The sequence below is a fragment of the Carcharhinus amblyrhynchos genome, chromosome 9, assembly GCF_965287045.1.
Source record: "Carcharhinus amblyrhynchos chromosome 9, sCarAmb.v2.hapA, whole genome shotgun sequence".
Lineage (NCBI taxonomy): Eukaryota > Metazoa > Chordata > Chondrichthyes > Carcharhiniformes > Carcharhinidae > Carcharhinus > Carcharhinus amblyrhynchos.
Window position 1 is genome coordinate 80,724,093 of NC_137332.1, and position 18,436 is coordinate 80,742,528.

An 18,436-nucleotide genomic window follows, 5' to 3' on the forward strand; every position below is an offset into this window, starting at 1 on the left:
GTGGAGAACAGAGGAAGGTTCACACTAGGTAACAAGAAAACGATAGTGCATTCTGTAAAGAATCAAGGTGGTGGTAGTGAAAAGCCCTGGCATAGTCAAAAAACAATTAGAGACTGTGATGTGACAACCAGGTGGAGTGAAAGGAAAAAGTGTGTGTTTTTGGAAGAAAAAGTAAAAGGTCACCACAGAGGCTTTCCTCTCAGTAGCTTATGATTATAACCCTGTTTTCACTTCACATCTCTACACACAGATTTCAGCATGAGATTGGAAATAGTAATCAGGTTGCTAGAAACCAGGCAGACTTCCACCATCAGCTGCCCTAGACAGTTCAAGTGGAACAAGCAGACTACCACTGGCACACTCAGCAGACAGAGACTTGTTAATATGACTGGTTACACAAGCACCTGCCCATGGTCCCAAAACAACGACTGGAAGGATTGAAGACTCATGGCAAATAAGACATATTAACAGGTTGCTCTTTTAGAAAAAAAGTAACAGCATTTCCGAACAATTCATAAATATTCAGACACCTGAAAGATTGGGAAGAATTCAGATAAGACTTACAGGTCTGCACTGGCAAGTATATCCGAGGCGAGTGTTAACAGCAAACATGCATGTCCCTCCATTCTGACATGGCTGAGAAAGGCACAGATCAACAATGCTCTCACAGTGACGGCCTACAAGAAATCAGTGGCTTGTGTTATTGACTGAAAAAAAGGATAAAATATGATTCTCAATCCTGGCAATAAACAGCATGAATATTGGATGACATGCAGTTAATGTCACTTGCTTTAAAAGGTAACTATTGTTTTGAGCTGTTGGACTGCCTGTTCACTGTTCACTTCCTGGGAGGGAGATTGTCCTTTAGGTCATAATCACATCCTGTGCAAGTGATCAGTTCTATTTTTCTACTTTGAGACAGTCCATTCACTACAGGGCAGACACAAATAAAAATTTGCTCAAATATTAGAAGGGATAACATGGCCCTTGCTCTATAATTAATAGATGTTTCATCCATTAAAAAAATCATTTGAAACTGCAACAGCTGCAAGTTCTTAGTTCAGGGCATCCAGCGATAATATAAACAACAAATTGTTTATTCTTGGCAGTTTGCTGTTGCAGCAATGCACCCATTCTTAGGAATAACACATTGAGTTTGGATATGATACTGTAGCCAGGCTTCATGGACCACCTCTGAGCACCATGTTATTGGTTCCCTACCTTTAACTTCCTCTAGCTTTACAACTTCCGAGAATAGTGTTCCTCCAACTTGGGCTTCTTGTGCCTTCTCCCCAATCCCTTTGTCCCACCACTGGTGGCACTGCCTTTCGCCATAAGGTCTGTAATACCCTCCCTCAATCTGTCCTCCTTCCTCTTCCTTGAAAGATGAATAAAAGTGGATCTATAGCTGGGCAGATAATCGTCTCCACATTCTTCCTCAGACATCCTTAATCAAGGACCTCAGGATCAAGAGATGCACATCACTACACTAATTTGTAAAGTGAGCAAACAGTCGATTGGACCTATTCCAGTCATTGCTTGGGCTGGGCACACAATCCTTCTTTGCAGCTAGAAATATGGCAGTCAATTGTCACTTAAACCTATCCAAGCTTGTTCCCAAACTGATATAGGTAGGAACACAATCTTAAGGAACAATGAAAGGTCTGTAAGTCCAACATGTCAATAAATTCTCTCAACATATTCATCTTTGTCATCCAACAGTTCTTGAGGACCATTTAACCTGTCTCCTTCAATGTCCCATCCCCAATAACTTCTGCCAAAACTCTTAATCTTTAGGTTGAAAAGGTTCTTCTTGGCACAGTGTCATTACGGCACAGAAGGCTGCCATTGGACCAATCACATTCATGCCGGTTCTCCGTAGAGCAATCCAATCAAGATTCTTTCCTTCTGATTCTGTCCCCTTTGTTTGAACCCTCCACAATTGTGGATGATTAGCTGGTGGATCAGCTGAGAATTTCCAATTAAATCATCTCAAAGTCTTTACTCCTCACTGTACTCCTCCTCTAGGCAGCTGTGATGATCTTGATTGTTCCAATTAGCTTCAGGGTCAAAAATGCTGGATCACAGGACAGTTTTGAAAAATAAGTGAAGTCCTGCTGTTCAAGACTCTAAGTAGCTAAGCAATACCAGTCATGAAGATCCCAGATCAGCGGTGAGTCAGTGGATCTGCCAGGACAGCCAATAATAGTGGGCTGTCATAAGTGTACTCATTTTATCTCCACATCAAGAGCAAGATAGGATTCATGCTTCTGATCACTCATATTATAGGAGCGAGTGCCTGTGCGTGGGACACAGGCTGAAGCCGCTATGTGCTTTTGGATGTATTGGCCTCTGTGATTGAGCAACCCAATACAAACTATCCTCTCTCAAACCCAAGCGATAGTCACTGGACCATTCCACATGGAGATCAGTCAGAGCTCAAAGACCCACGCATTAGCACTCAAAATGAGAAAATTAACAAGAACAGAAACAAGGATTGTTTTAAAGCTCACCTGTGAAACCAGGTCGGCACCTACACAGGTAATCATTGGTTAACTGGACACAGTCAAGGCTGCCCTTGTGATCGCATGGGTTGGAAAGGCACTCATTGACATCTCCTTCACAGCGCTCTCCAATAAAGCCCGGTGGGCAAATGCAGCTATAGCCACCGATCTTGTCAACACACCGGCCACCATTTAGACATTTGTGCTCTCCAGTGTGGGGATTAATATTGGGCTCACAATCATCATTGTTTATTTCACACAGAATACCTGCAAACACAGGAAACTGCTTAAAAATACATTTACAAAAAAAGAATACCCACTGTTTTCATACTTTCTGTACTTGATCCCCAACTCCCTTCTTACTCACAAAACTTTACCCACTACAAGGTTGGCCAATCAATCTGCTCTCAGGCTTCTGAAAGGTTATCACAATTATACTTTTGTCTCTGGTCTGAAGGAAGCATGGGCTCAACATAAAAAAAACACAGCAAGTCACATGAGAAAATAAGTCAATTCAGATGTTCTTGGAGCATCTGAGGGTCACACTAAAATCAACATGATCAGCTTTCATGTGATCATACCCCATTGATAGTAATGGGTGTTGGTAATTTGATTTAGGATTCATCCACCAATGAGGCAACAGAATTAAGAACTTGTCTAAAATCACAGGTGACAAAACTCAAGACAAACCAGCAAGTAAGACATATAAATAGGGCTATGCTCCCAAGTTCTGAGGGCTGTGAGAGCTCCAAGCTAGATTGCCTTTGCTGTCTACTTTTTGCACAAACTGAAGAACGTACATTTGAAACGCCAAACCATCTGACTAGAATCTAGCCATTAAGGTGGCTAGATTGGAGTACACACCCATTGTCCCAACCTGCTCACGATTCCCTTTCTATATCAATAGGTTTATTTCAATTATATTGTAGCCATCTGAAAATCCACATAAATAACATTTGCAGTGACTCCCTGATCTATTCTTTTAGCAAATTTCAACAGGTTCATGAGACATAACTTACTCTTAACACAGTGGTATTTGTCAAAGTGCTAACAGTCCCCCTGCATATTTCCAACACTCTCCACCCATTCATAATTCGCCATGAAGGGGCCATTTCTCTGTTCAACAGCGCTCAAATCTTTTCCTTTCTTGATGATTCTGTTCACTCCACAAACCACTCAATGTGGATTGGATTAACACAAAGACACTAGTGTATGATTGGCAAATAAGAATGAAACAATTCAGCCTCCTCTACTCCAGTTCATTTTCAGCAAAACCTTAACTTGTTGTGCTTGTTTTGAACCTTGATGATCATCATGTAACACTGATCCCACACAGCAATCTGGGAACTCATTCAACTAATATCATTTAGTATGTAAAGCAAACATGATACTCTTCCTTGGTTGTTTCATTACCTTCAGTTCCTGGTGGACAGGAACACTTGTAATCATTCACCAGGTCGATGCATGTTCCTCCATTTTTACAGTGATAGACTTGGCATTCATTCACCTCATACTCACAGTTGACTCCTTGATAGCCTGGAACACACTGGAGACCAAGGGGGCTGATCATTAGTATGATTGGGAAATTATACAAGTTATTAATACGAAGACATCAGAAAATATTGATTCTGGACATTACTTTCTGGAAAGAGCTCCATTGTTTCCCTAATGGTGAATACACAGCATTAAAATACAGTGTCAATGTCATAATGGCCATGTATTCAGTTTCAATGATGTTGGTTGAGGGATGAACATTGAATCATAGAATCAGAATCCAACCCAGGCCCTACCCCCATATCCCTACGTATTTACCCACTAATCCCTCTAACCTATGCATCTTAGGACACTAAGGGCAATTTTAGCATGGCCAATCAACTCAACTCGCACATCTTTGGACTGTGGGAGGAAACCGGAGCACCCGGAGGAAACCCATGCAAACACAAGAAGAATGTGCAAACTCTACACAGACAGTGACCCAAGCCGGGAATCAAACCCAGGTCCCTGGAGCTGTGAAGCAGCAGTGCTAACCACTGTGCTACCGTGCTGCTCAGGATACTAGCAAGAACCTCCCTGCTCCCTGAAACATGCCATGGAATCTTTTGCATCAACCCAAAAGCAGACCATCTCTCAGTTTAGCATCTTTTCTAAAAGGCAGTGCAGCACTCCCTCAGTACTGCACTACAATGTTAGCCTGAATCATGCAGTTCAGCCTGAAGCCACAATCTTGGAATCTGATAACCCAACAACTGACATAATAAAAAGTCTATTAATATTTGAGGGACTGGGGAGGGCAGGGGAATATAGGATGGCAGTAACTGCTCTGGAGACATACATCAGCCCTGCCAAAATTAATTGTCAAGTTTCACCCAGAAAGAACTGTCCCTTAGGCAAGCCACTAACCCATTATCCAGGGCAGCCAAGCTGTTTGCCCTGGTGGTGGTGTATGTTGATACCAAGAAACTTGAGAGATCCCCATTTTGAGTTGAAACTGACTTCCAACAATTTGCTTCTGTTTGAAGTTATTGACACAAATCATTCTAATTTAGGATTTTTCCATCAATGCCTCAATAAAACAACCTTTTCCAATGCTCCAGTCCCAAGTAGCTCAAACGGAGACAAAGGCACAAACAGAAAGAAATTTCAAGGTCGGCTGAGTTGCCTGTATCACCCTCGTGCAGGGGAACACGTTAAAACCCAGAGATTTTATTTGTAGAGTGAGACATCTATTTCCATTAGCAGGGTGGACTGACAGTTATGTCCCTCAAATTAACAGCAACTTTTTTACACTGATATTTGGGGCCCCACTCTGAAATCTTTATGGTGTATCCGCAGAATTATATATCAAGTCACCAGACAATGTTCCAAATCACTGCATTAACCTGCCTATCTTACCAAGAAACTGGTTATACCTACAACCTCACCTTGTTATTCCTCACTGTTGGAAACTGATACTGGAGGATGTGAAAGTGATAGGAGGACAAAATTTGTTTTATTTAAAAGAGCGAGTGGCTAGGGTTTAGAATGCACTGGCTGAGTGTGTGGTGGAGACAAATTCAATCAAAGCATTCAAAAGGGAATTGTCATCTGAAAAGGAAGAATGTGCAGGGTCACAGAAAGACGACTGGGGAACCATACAAGGCTCTCATTTCAAGAGATGGTGCAGGCACGAATGAGCTAGGTGGCCAGCTCCTACTCCCCAACAGTTCTGTGATTCTGTTAATTGTTGCCTGAGCACCTTCAGGTGCCTTGCCCAATTGACCACTATTCCTCGAGTTGATACAGTAGGTATCAGCTCAAGGAAGTGACACCCATTTCAATCCTCATCTGATCACAGGAAAGCACTAGCCCTTGTCGATTTTCCAATTCTCTAGCCTATGGTAAAAATGACATGATGAACACCTTTGATAGTTTGCAGCTGCCAACTCTGGATGTTTTATTACATGATTCTCCACATGGAGGCACAGTGGTTAGCACTGCTGCCTCACAACTCAAGGGCCCTGGGTTCAATTCTGACCTCAGGTAAGATTGTGTGGAGTTTGCACATTCTCCCCACGTCTGCATGGATTTCCTCCGGGTGCTCTGGTTTCCTCCCACAGTTCAAAGATGTGCAGGTTAGGTTGTTTGGCCATGTTAAATTGCCCCTTAATATCCCAGGATACGTAGGTTAGAGGGATTAGTAGGATAAATATGTGGAGTTACAGCAATTAGGCATGGGTGGGATTTTTGTTAGTGCAGACTTGATGGGCTGAATGGCCTCCTTCTGTACTGTAGGGCTGCTATGATCTATGATAAACCCCACAGCCCTGTCTATAAAAAAGACCAAAAACACACCAGCTCAAAGTGTTTCCCCACCTCCACAATGTTATTATTTTACAAATAATAAACTGAAGTGTTGACTTAAAAAACATTTATTAATGCCATGATTTTTTTGATGAGGTGCTTGCAGAAGATTAACCTTTAATTTCTGGAGTATGCTGGACAATTCTGGAAGATTGGCCACAGGAAGCATAGTAGAGAACATGCCCCTGTCTACATCAATGGGGACAAAGTAGAAAGGGTCAAGAGCTTCAAGTTTTTAGGTGTTCAGGTCACCAACAACCAGTCTTGGTCCCCCCCCCATGCCAACACTATAGTTGAGAAATCCCACCAATGCCTCTACTTTCTCAGAAGACTAATGAAAGTTGGCATGTCAACTATGACTCACCAACTTCTACAGATGCACTATAGAAAGCATTCTTTCTGGTTGAGTCACAGTTTGGTATAGCTCCTGCTCTGCCCAAGAAACGACAAAGGATCGTGAACGAAGTCCAGTCCTCCCATTCACGAATACTGTCGACACTTCCCGCTGCTTTGGACAAGCAGCCAGGATAATCAAGGACCACATGGACCCCGGACATACTCTCTTCCACCTTCTTCCAATGGGAAAAAAGATACAATAGTCTGAGGTCATGCACCAACTGACTCAAGAACAGCTTCTTCCCTGCTGTGATCAGACTTTTGAATGAACCTACCGTGCATTAAGTTGATCTTTGTCTACACCCTAGCTATGACATTCTGCACTCTCTCCTTTCCTGTGAACAGTATGCTTTGTCTGTATAGCATGCAAGAAACAGATGAGACAATAATAAATAAAATCAATCATCCAAAATCCAGATAACTTAATCCAAACCAGTGAAGGGAATTGGGCCTGGATTTCAATTGTGTGTCGTGTTGCACTTACTAATTGAGCCATTATGGGGAGCTCCTGCTCAGCTTTATAAAAGTTAAATCCACTGATTTCCACTCTTGGCTTTCTTACTTGCGAGGGTGATGCATCTGATCCCAGCTCTGACAGGTCCTTGATATATCCCTCCAATTACTTTTGCCCTCCGTGTGTACAGAAACACAAAATCCTACATACATATACCATATATGTATACATATACATTATATATATATATTATATACACACACACACACACACACACGTATATACACACCATACATCCTATACCACACACATCTGGAGGAGGGGGCAAAGTGTCGGGTAACAAAGTTAGCAGATGACACAAAGATGAGTGGGAAAGCGTGGAGGACGCGGAAAGTCTGCAGAGAAATTTGGATAGGCTAAGTGAGTGGGCGAGGATCTGGCAGATGGAGTATAACGTTGGCCAGTGTGAGGTTATCCACTTTGGAAGGAATAACAGTAAAATGGATTATTATTTAAAATGGTGAAAAATTACAACATGCTACTGTGCAGGGGGACCTGGGAGTCTTCGTGCATGAATTGCAAAAAGTCAGTTTGCAGGTGCAGCTGGTGATCAAGAAGGCAAATAGAATGTTGGCCTTTATAGCGAGGGGGATGGAGTATAAAAGCAAGGAGGTCTTGCTGCAATTGTACAAGGTACTGGTGAGGCCGTAACTAGAGTGTGCAATTTTGGTCCCCTTATTTGCGAAAGGATATATTGGCCTTGGAGGGAGTACAGAGAAGGTTCACCAGGTTGATACCGAAGATGAAGGGGTTGGCTTGTGAGGAGAGATCGAGTATGTTGGGCCTTTACTCGGAGTTTAGAAGGCTGAGGGGGGAATCTTATAGAGACATAAGATAATGAAGGGGCTAGACAGGGTAGAGGCAGAGAGATTATTTCCACTTAGAAAGGAAAGAAGAACTAGAGGGCACAGCCTCAAAATAAGGGGAAGTCAATTTAGAAGAGTTGAGGAGGAACTACTTCTCTCAGAAGTAGTGAATCTTTGGAATTCTCTGCCCATTGAAGCAGTGGAGGCTGCCTCATTAAATGTGTTTAAGTCACAGACAGATAGATTTCTGATCAATAAGGGAATTAAGGGTTGTGGGGAGCAGGCAGGTAAGTGGAACTGAACCACTATCAGATCAGCCATGATCTTATTGAATGGCGGGGCAGGCTCGAGGGGCTAGATGGCCTACTCCTGCTCCTATTTATGTTATGGTCTTATGTTCTATGAAAGCATAGCTGAAAAATAGTGTACCTCACATTTGCGCCAGAGGATTTAACATGAACTTAACACACGCAATTACTGCATCTTAAATCTGTTGCCAATCAATTCAATAAGCAAACTTCTGAGCTAGCCACAAACTCAAACAGCCTGCTTCAGAATACCAATGCGAGGGGCTTAGGTCCATGCCAATGACGTAAATTTATTTCAGCAATACCAGAGTCAAGGCTGCAGTAGAAGCTAAAAATCAAATGCAAAGTAAATAGCTCCATTGGAACTGCTCTATTTTCTATCAAACGCAGAAAAAAAAGTTGAATCTCAGTTTGGCCAACCACATCATATTCAGGTAGAGCACCAAGAACCTCAGATGCCGACTCTATCCCCGCCCTTATAGCACAACCCACTTTGGTGTTATTGCTTCACATAAGCTGTCATTAGTCCTGCTTCAGTGGCAGCACTTTTGACCCAAAGTCCCACTCTAGAGACTGCAGTATAAAGATTAAACTGCCATTCAGCAGAGGGAGAGCTTTATCGTCAGCAGTGCCTGCTTTTAGATGAAATCTTAAACTGCATTAGCCCTCTCAGGGCACCATTCTGAATAGATGGGGAGTTCTCTCCAGTGTCTTGACCAACATTTATCCCTCATCACCAAAGCAGATTATCTGGTCATTATTGCAGTTCTGTTTGTGGAAGCTTGCTGTGTGCAAATTAATTGCCACTTTAGTTACATTATAGCATTTCAATGCTACAAAAAATACTACCAGTTGTAAACACTTGTGACATCCTGGAGTCATGAAAGGCACTAAATAAATGCATGTCCATTCCTTCTTTCTTTTAATCCTGCCCCCATTTTCTTTAGCCACCTAAATAATCTATTCATTAACTGCTGACATGGCCTTTGCTTCAGCCACTAACTCTGATAGTGACATTCCTCAGCCTCATAATTCTTTGTATATGTAAGCACCTAACAAAGCAGTTGCTTCTGTTCTCCGTACGAGATCTCTTGGGATTAATCACTGCCCATTCATCCTGTCAACCTGAAACATTGCTTTGAACAAACGAACTTACCTCGCATGCATAACTGCCCAGGTAGTCTTTGCAGGTGGCTCCATTGCGGCATGGGTTTGAGGCACAGTCGTCCACATCAAGCTGGCAATAGCTGCCTGTGTAGCCCGACATACACTGGCACCGATGACTGTTGCCAGTGTTAATACATATCCCTGAATGCTGGCACAGTTGTTCGACAGTCAAGCCTGAAAGGTAGAGGTTAACGGAATAACAAACAAAAAAAAAATCTGTCTCCATCAGCACTATTGGAATTTAAAACAAATGAACACAAGGGCAAGCTCTTTTCTCTGTCTCCTCTCAGTGAAATTCTTTTGGCAAACAAAAAAATTAAACATATCTGGGTTAGAGACAGACCATCTGGTCACGTTTAATGCTCCCTCTTGGCGCAGAACACCTGTGATCACAACAGAGTCTTCTCCAAATATTACGACTAGCAAGTACCACCCTGTGCACCCACTACCCCTCCCCCACCCACCCTTTTCCCTGGGTTTGGCTTACCTCTCTGACGAGCAGCCATTTCACATGACACATCTGGCACATCACAGTACAGCCCTGTCCATCCACTCTGGCAATTGCAGTGATATGTGGCACCTTGCTGCACACACTTGCCTCTGTTTTTACAGGGCAAACCACTACACAGATTCACCAAAGTCTAAGTGAGAAGAACAACAAAAGCACTGGGTATAAGCATATAAACCAGTCACCTGTAGCATTCACCCACATAATGCACTTAAAATTCCCACCCATTAAGTATGGTAGCATAACAGTCATGTTACTGGAATCAACGTACAGACCTGGTCTGATAATCAAGAGATGGAGTTCAGATCCTGCTATTACTGTTTCAGAATTTGATTTCAATTTAAATAAACCCATGATTTAAAAACTGGCATCAATAAAGTAGACACTGATGCAATTGGGTCGTTGATTAAAAGCCCAGCTAACGTGAGAAAGAACCCTCTCTCTAAGTGCCTCCAGTCGTGGTTAACTTTTCGCTGCCCTTTGAAGTGGCCTCGCAAGCCACTCAGATGTGTCAAATACCTCCTTGTGGTAGCTTGTGATAGGCAATAAATACCAGCCTTACCACTGATGCCTACATCTTATGAATAAAGAAAAAGAAAAAAATTTAATGAGCGAAGCATGCTAATCACTTGTTTTGTAACATGGGACTTGCTATTAATTGCTTTTGATTGTGCGCAGGTCAGTCACTGATTAAGATTTCACTTGAGCACAGATAAAAGATACTTATTAAAACAGTGGTGTTTTGAATTATGAATCGAATGCTTGTAACATTTTCTTCGGCAAATAAATGGAAGACTGAGTAAAGATTGGCTCCAGTATTACCCCCTTATCTGAACACTGTAGAAGGGTCATACGGACTCAAAACATGAACCCTGTTTCTCCACAGATGCTGCCCGACCTGCTGAGTTTATTCAGCACTTTCTTTATATTTTAGATTCCCAGCATCCACAATATTTTGTTTCGATTATCACCTATCAACTGATTTTCCAGGATGGACACTTGCAAAGTACAGTATTGGGTCCTATTTTACCATTTTCATTCGAAGTGTTGGATGGACTTGAAATTGGGAGTGTTTCAGATCCAACTTTTAGACCTATTCTGGAGGCATCCCCATACATATTTTGCCTGCAAAAATATCAATGAGTCCAAATCGGGTTGCACAAGCTTGTGGGTGGGGCTTAATGCATCCAAAACCTGCAGCTCCGACCGGTGCCTCCAACTGTGCACGTGCAGAAGAGGAGAATGCTGCTCCTCTGCCACGCCCCTCCCAGGCCAGATAATGCCTTCCCCCGGCCCCCATAGATATTGCCCCACCCCACAACATGATGCCCTTATCCCCTCAACACCGATCGTGGACACCTTCTCCCTCCCCCCCATTCAACTAATCTGAGGCAGAGTGGCTGCGGACCCCCCCCCCACCCCCACCACTCCACCCCCCATCTCAGGGGGTGGCAGCGGACCCACCTTCCACATTGATCTCAAGCAGAGCACTGTAGGACCCACCTTCTCCCTCCATCCCTCCCCACCAATTTAAAGCAGAGTGTTGTTGGATCCACCTCTCCCTCCCCACCCAACAATCTCAAGCAGAGAGCCCTAACTTCACTGATGGAGTGCCCAAACTGGACTTATATGGAGCATATCTGTGTCACGCCAATTCCAGATGGGCGAATGTGGTGGTAAAGGGGACACTGCTGATAAAGTTGGGCATGCAACCCATAAGCCAATTTAAATGCATGTAAATGTATTTAAATGCCCGTTGTGTCTGTTTTGGGCACAGTCCCAATCGCGGCCATTTTTGGACCTTGGAAAGGGGGAAATCGGCACAGATCACGTTATTCACCTCATGCCTGGCTTTACCAAATTTTCGCTCCCAAAAACGGACACAATATGGTGGTAAAAATTGGGCCCATTACCTTGTTAATCACTGCTTTCATTATTCACTCCCTCTTTCAGGAAAATAAAAGGTGCATCTGAGACTGGATATACTGGCCAATTTTCATCCTTCCACCAACATTGGCACCAGTTTATGCACAACAAGGTCCCAAAGTTTTGTGACTCAATTTCAAGGAAATTTAATTGGCAGTAAAATGCCTTGGGATAAGGTGATGTGGTGAAAGGTGATACATAAACTCAAGTCCTTTCATTCTTCTTAACTAATATATCAGGTTTTGCATTAACGTTGGAAAAACTTCTTGTTAAACAAAAACTAATGGAAGCGCCCACTTGAAGATGAAATGGTTACAACTGTCGTAAAGTCTAGCTGCTTCCCCCAGCTATCTCCACTGGGCCTCCCTTACCTGGCAGTTGTTACCAGAGTATCCAGAGGGGCATGTGCAGCGATAACCCCCTAATCCATCGATGCAGGTGGCTCCGTTTTGACATGGTTTGGAATCACACTCATTGATGTCGGACTGGCAGTTGGAACCAGTGAAGCCAGGCCGGCAGTGGCAGAAGTACGAGTTGATACCGTCAACACAAGTTCCACCGTTGAAACAGGAGCTGGTGAAAGAAAGGAACTTGACCAATTCTGCAAAATGACATTTGAAAAGCAAACCTCCTGCTGACAACGTAAACCAAGACTTCTTCAACTTACATAAAGATCCTGGCTTTTTTTTAAAGCCAGTCATTTACTCCCATTTTTTTCTGTCCTTGATAACCTGGCCCATCTGCACTGGGGTTTTATAAGCAGCCACCATTCTAAACTATCTCTCCACCCAGACTACCTATAGCGGCACCGTGGTTAGCACTGCTGCCTCACAGCACCAGAGACCCAGGTTCAATTCTGGCCTCGGGTAACTGTGTGGACTTTGCACATTCTCTCGTATCTGTGTGGGTTTCCTCTATGTATTCCGGTTTCCTCCCACAGCCCAGAGATGTGTAGGTTAGGTGGATGAGCCATGCTAAATTATCCCTCAGGTGTCAGGAGGATTAACAGGGTAAATACATACAGTTACAGGAATAGGGCCTGGGTGGGATTGCTGTTGGTGCAGGCTTGATGGGCCAAAACAGCGATCTTCTGCACTGTAGGGATCCTGTGATGCTAATGTTGATTGGACTTCAGGTGATACAGGAGTAATCACACAAAGCAATGAACTTGCTTTAAAATGCGAAGCACTCACACTTGAAATTTTCAAGTGCGAGCGCCTCGCATTTTAAAGCAAGATGCCCTGGCACATGAAAGTACTGGGCAAGGGGAACAAACTGCGCAAGAGCAAGACATCACAAAAAAAAAGAGGCAATCCATTCTGCCTCAACAACTGCAGTAAACGTGGGCAAGACAACTCAAGTTCAGGCACTGGTTGGAAATTAATTTAAGAAATCTCGACCACTGAAGTTTTCGTACAAAAATAATTGGGGATGGGGAAGAAGAAGGTGAAAAAAACTGAATAGTTGTGGATGATATATCACTCGAGAAAACTATCATTGTCACACAAGGAGTTCCAGACAAATTCTGGCTAACTTGGCAAGAGGAGGGCTGAGAGGCACTCGTAAGAGACAGATAGTTCACTGTGCAACATTCGATGGCTGGGATAGGATACGAGAGTAACATTTCCTCTGCTCCCTGTTTGTCAGCATCTGGGCACACACCCGACATTCCCTGGAATTTTGTTGCCTGTACCGGAATGGTTAGTGAACATCAGGAGAGGGAAATACAATAGAATTCTGTTTCCCTTCCTCCACCCCAATGACCACCCCCTTTCTCAAGCTGCTTTCAGGGATTAGTGACTGGCAGTACAGCCTGCAGCAAGTCTCGGCTGATTTACAGCAGGGTAATGGAAATTAATGGCGAAAAGGAATGCAGAAACAATGTGTAAGAATCCTCTTCCCTCAGACACTCTTTCTCTCTCTCCCTGCCCCCCCCCAGGCTGCATCCTCCAACACAGGCCTGTCAGCCTGGCTTTCTTTTCATCTCCTGTGCCAAAGCCCTCCAGAAATATTTGTAGGGTGAAACCATCTCATCTTTAGCTCATAATGTGAGGGCCTGTCATTTCTGGAAAATCTCAGACAGTGAATTGCTTTGCTGAATGACACTCTTCACAGGTGCTCCTTTTATTACAGTATAATGTGGGGTTTTTATTTGCAGTTCTTCATCCTCACAATTTAACCCTTCATCATGTGTAGCAAAGTCCTTTATAGGCCAACCAAACTCTTCATAGAGGGCACATGGGCTTCCGATTGCAGTCCTCAGAAGTAATAACTACACCCAGCTCAGAATTTGATGACTATAAACTGAGAAAAGCCACAAAAATCAGTTACGTGAGGTGGTTCAAGCATTGGAAAAGGTTTGACAGGGTGAATATAGAAACTCTGATGGGGAGAAATTTAGAATAAAATTTAAATACTTTAAAATTAAGATTGAGGTCATTCATGGATGAAATCAGAAAAAGCAGAAATCAGGAACACATGACCCCAAAAACTGCAGATGCTGGGGTCAAATGCAGCTTTTGGAACTGACAGGCACAGGCACTCAGATATGAAGCAAAATGAATTTGAGATCAGATCTGTTGTGACCACAGTGCATGACGGAGCAGGTTCAAGGGATTGATGATCTTCTTCAGCAATTTTATAATCTGATATTTTAACTTGACATAAACCAACGTCCTCCATGAAGTATGATTTCAATAAAATAGTTATTAGAACATAGAACACTACAGCACAAACAGGCCCTTCAGCCCACAAATTGCGCCGATCACATCTATACCTACCAAGCCATAGAACTATCTGTAACTCCCAATCCCATTCGATCCCATGTACTCATCCAGAAGTCTTTTAAAAGACCCCAGCGAGTTTGCCTCCACCACCACCGATGGCAGCAGATTCCACTCACTCACCACCCTCTGAGTGAAAAACCTACCCCTAACATCTACTCTGTACTTGCTTCCCAGCACCTTAAACCTGTGTCCTCTCGTAGCAACCATTTCAGCCCTGGGAAATAGCCTCCGAGAATCCACCCTATCTATTCCTCTCAACATTTTATAAACCTCTATCAGGTCGCCTCTCCAGGGAGAAGAGACCTAGCTCCCTCAACCTATCTTCATAAGGCATGCCTCCCAATCCAGGCAACATCCTTGTAAATCTCCTCTGCATCCTCTCAATAGCTTCCACATCCTTCCTGTAGTGAGGCGACCAGAACTGCGCACAGTACTCCAAGTGGGATCTGACAAGGGTCTTATAAAGTTGCAGCATTACCTCCCGGCTCCTAAACTCAATCCCTCGATTAACGAAGGCCAGTACACCATATGCCTTCTTAACCACATCCTCCACCTGCGAGGCCGATTTAAGAGTCCTATGGACCCGGACCCCAAGATCCTTCTGCTCTTCAACACAGCTACGAGTCCTACCCTTAATATTGTACCCCTTCATCCCATTGGTCCTGCCAAAATAGATCTCTACACATTTATCCGCGTTGAAGTCCATCTGCCACTTCTCAGCCCAGTCTTGCATCCTATCTACGTCACGCTGCAACTTCTGACATCCCTCCAGACTATCCACAACACCACCAACCTTCGTATCGTTGGCGAACTTACTAACCCATCCCTCCACTTCCTCATCCAGGTCATTTATGAAAATGACAAACAGCAAGGGTCCTAGAACAGATCCCTGGGGCACTCCACTGGTGACAGACCTCCATGCAGAAAAAGACCCATCCACAACCACTCTCTGCCTTCTGCAGGCAAGCCAGTTCTGGATCCACAAGGCCAAAGCCCCTTGGATCCCATGCCCTCTCACCTTCTCAAGAAGTCTTGCATGGGGGACCTTATCAAACACCTTGCTGAAGTCCATGTAATCCACGTCCACCGCTCTTCCATCGTCGATGTAATCAGTCACATTTCCAAAGAACTCAACTAGGCTCGTAAGGCACGACCTGCCCTTGACAAAGCCGTGCTGACTATTTCTGATCATTCTCAACTTCTCTAAACGCTCATAAATCTTGCCCCTCAGAATCCTCTCCATCAACTTACCAACCACTGAGGTCAGACTCACCGGTCGGTAATTTCCCAGGCTATCCCTGTTCCCTTTCTTGGGAATAAGAACCACATCCACAAGCCTCCAATCCTCCGGAACCTCTCCCATCTCCATCGACGATGCAAAGATCATCGCCAGGGGCTCTGCAATCACTTCCCTCACCTCCCACAGTAACCTGGGGTACACCCCTTCCAGTCCCGGAGACTTATCTATCTTGATAGAATTTAAAAGTTCCAACACATCCTCTTTCTTAACATCCACTTATTGTATTCTCCCAAAATATATCCTGGACAAGATTACAGGGGGAGGAAATAATCTGGTTGAAATTGACTCGCGGTTATCCTCTGTTTCAAATTTAGAGATGGCCAGGAATTAGAAAATATTTCCATAGTAATTCCCTGTAGTGATGTTCGGATGCTCTATCCCAGTGAGCAGCAATGTTACATCTGGAGTTCCCAACATCACTCGCACGCTGCTGTACCACCTCAGCATGTCTCAAACACCAGCCCCCTACTCGATTTGATTCTCTGGGTTTACGTCATCAAATCCAATCTCTCAACCACTGGCAAAACTCGTGATCCCCATTTCTGTGGAACTCAAAGTGAACGAGCACTAGGATCAGTAGAGAACACTGGTACAAAGTTCCAGTTCCTACAGAGCTTCTTACCAACAACATAATTGCGCAACAAAAGCTTGCTAAAAGACAGCAACAGATCAGGCTTCCTTCAACTATGTTACCGCTTTGAAAGCAGAGAGTTGGGCTGTAATGACTTGAGAACCCTGACATTTTGAGTGTTGGAATCTCAAGCTTGTTTTAGGACTTGTTGGAACACAACTTGTGCCTATGTAACAGAAGCGGTTCAAAGATGATTTAGTGGACTAATATCAGGAATGTGCAGGTTATTTTATGAGGAAAGTTTGGAGAGGTTAGGTTTGTATCCATGAGGGTTTAGAAGAGTAAACCCTAAAATCTTTAAGATCCTTAGTGGTATTGACAGGGTGGACATGGAGAGGATATTTCCTCCTGTGGGAGAATCTAGAAATAGTGGTTACTGTTTAAAAATATGTGGTCACTCATTTAAGATGGAATGTGGGGTTGAAGTTACAATCATATCAGCTAAAATCTTACTGAATAGTGAAGCAGACTCCAGAGGCAGACAGGCCTACTCCTGCTCCTAATTCATATGTACATATGACTTACCCAATTCTTCCCTTCACTTCTACTGTGTGTCAACCATAGCTCAGTGAGTAGCATCATGGGAAAGAAAGTCATGAGTTCCAGTCTCACTCCAGTGATATGAGTATATCTCCTAGACTAGTGTTCAATGCAATGCTGAGAGAATGCTGCACTGTTGATAGTGCTGTCTTGCAGATGAGATGTTAAACCAAGTTTGTGTTCCTAAAATAACCCATGGAACTATTTAAAGAACAGCAAAGGTGTTTTCACCAGTTTCCTGGCCAATATTTGTTCCTCAACCAATATCACTGAGAACAGATTAGCTTGTCATTCCCACAGTCTTCTTTGTGGGGTCTTACTATGTGCACACAGACTGCGGCATTTCCAACATACAACAGTGAACCAACTTCAAAAAGTACTTCACTGACTGTAACATACTTTGGGACACCCTGAGACGATGAAAGTTTTGATAGAAATGCAAGTCTCTTCTCTTACCTTTCTGTGCAGTCAGGTATGTTGTTTTCGCAATGAATCCCGTTGAAACCTTGCGGGCACTTGCAGACGTAACTGTTGACATAATCGGAGCAGTTCCCGTCATTCAGACATGGGTTACTGAAGCACTCATTTATCTCTTGCTGGCATTTGCTACCAGTGAACCCCGGCAAGCAGTTGCATGAAAACGTGTTGACACCATCTATACAGGAGCCTCCATTCTGGCACGGACCTATGAAATCATCACATCACACACAAATTACCAACCATGTATTAACCTGCATTATCTACGAACCAAAAACTCAGCACAAATAAAAGGTTAATTAACTAGCTCAGCGGGCAGCGCTCTCGCCTCAAAGTCAGAAGGTTGTGCATTCAAGCCCCCAGTCTGGAGATTTGAGGTTGACAGTTCAGTTAAATATTGTCGGGGATGTCGCGTTTTGGGTGAGATGCCAAATGAAGCCCCACTGCCCTCGCAGATGAAGGTTTTACAGCACTATTCTGAAGAACAGCATAGAAGGCTTTGCCTAGTGTGCTGCCCAACATTTATTTTGCATAAGATTCACTATCACACTACTGTTTCAGAGATCTTATTTTATGTAAGCTGGGTATCACCATTCATACATTACAGCAGCAACAATGTTTCATAAATTACTTCGGAACATCTCAAAGTGATCAAAAACACGATGGAAATGCATGCAACTTTCTTAAAACAGGAAGTAAACAATCAAGTTTAGGTGGCTTCTTTTCAATCAAT

The 18,436-nt window shown here is 43.5% G+C and overlaps 1 protein-coding gene across 1 annotated transcript in view; it reads right to left on the reverse strand.

Moving 5' to 3' along the window:
- Positions 1 to 18,436, reverse strand: part of LOC145347959 (neurogenic locus notch homolog protein 1-like) — a 158,424-nt gene that overhangs the window by 31,060 nt on the left and 108,928 nt on the right. The window contains exons 18-24 of the mRNA XM_080195979.1: positions 17,683 to 17,911; positions 12,341 to 12,542; positions 10,023 to 10,176; positions 9,525 to 9,709; positions 3,918 to 4,050; positions 2,514 to 2,771; positions 565 to 677 (exon numbers count right to left, since the gene is read on the reverse strand). Coding sequence (XP_080052105.1) covers positions 565 to 677; positions 2,514 to 2,771; positions 3,918 to 4,050; positions 9,525 to 9,709; positions 10,023 to 10,176; positions 12,341 to 12,542; positions 17,683 to 17,911 — 1,274 coding nt within the window. The remainder of the gene's footprint in view (positions 1 to 564; positions 678 to 2,513; positions 2,772 to 3,917; positions 4,051 to 9,524; positions 9,710 to 10,022; positions 10,177 to 12,340; positions 12,543 to 17,682; positions 17,912 to 18,436) is intronic.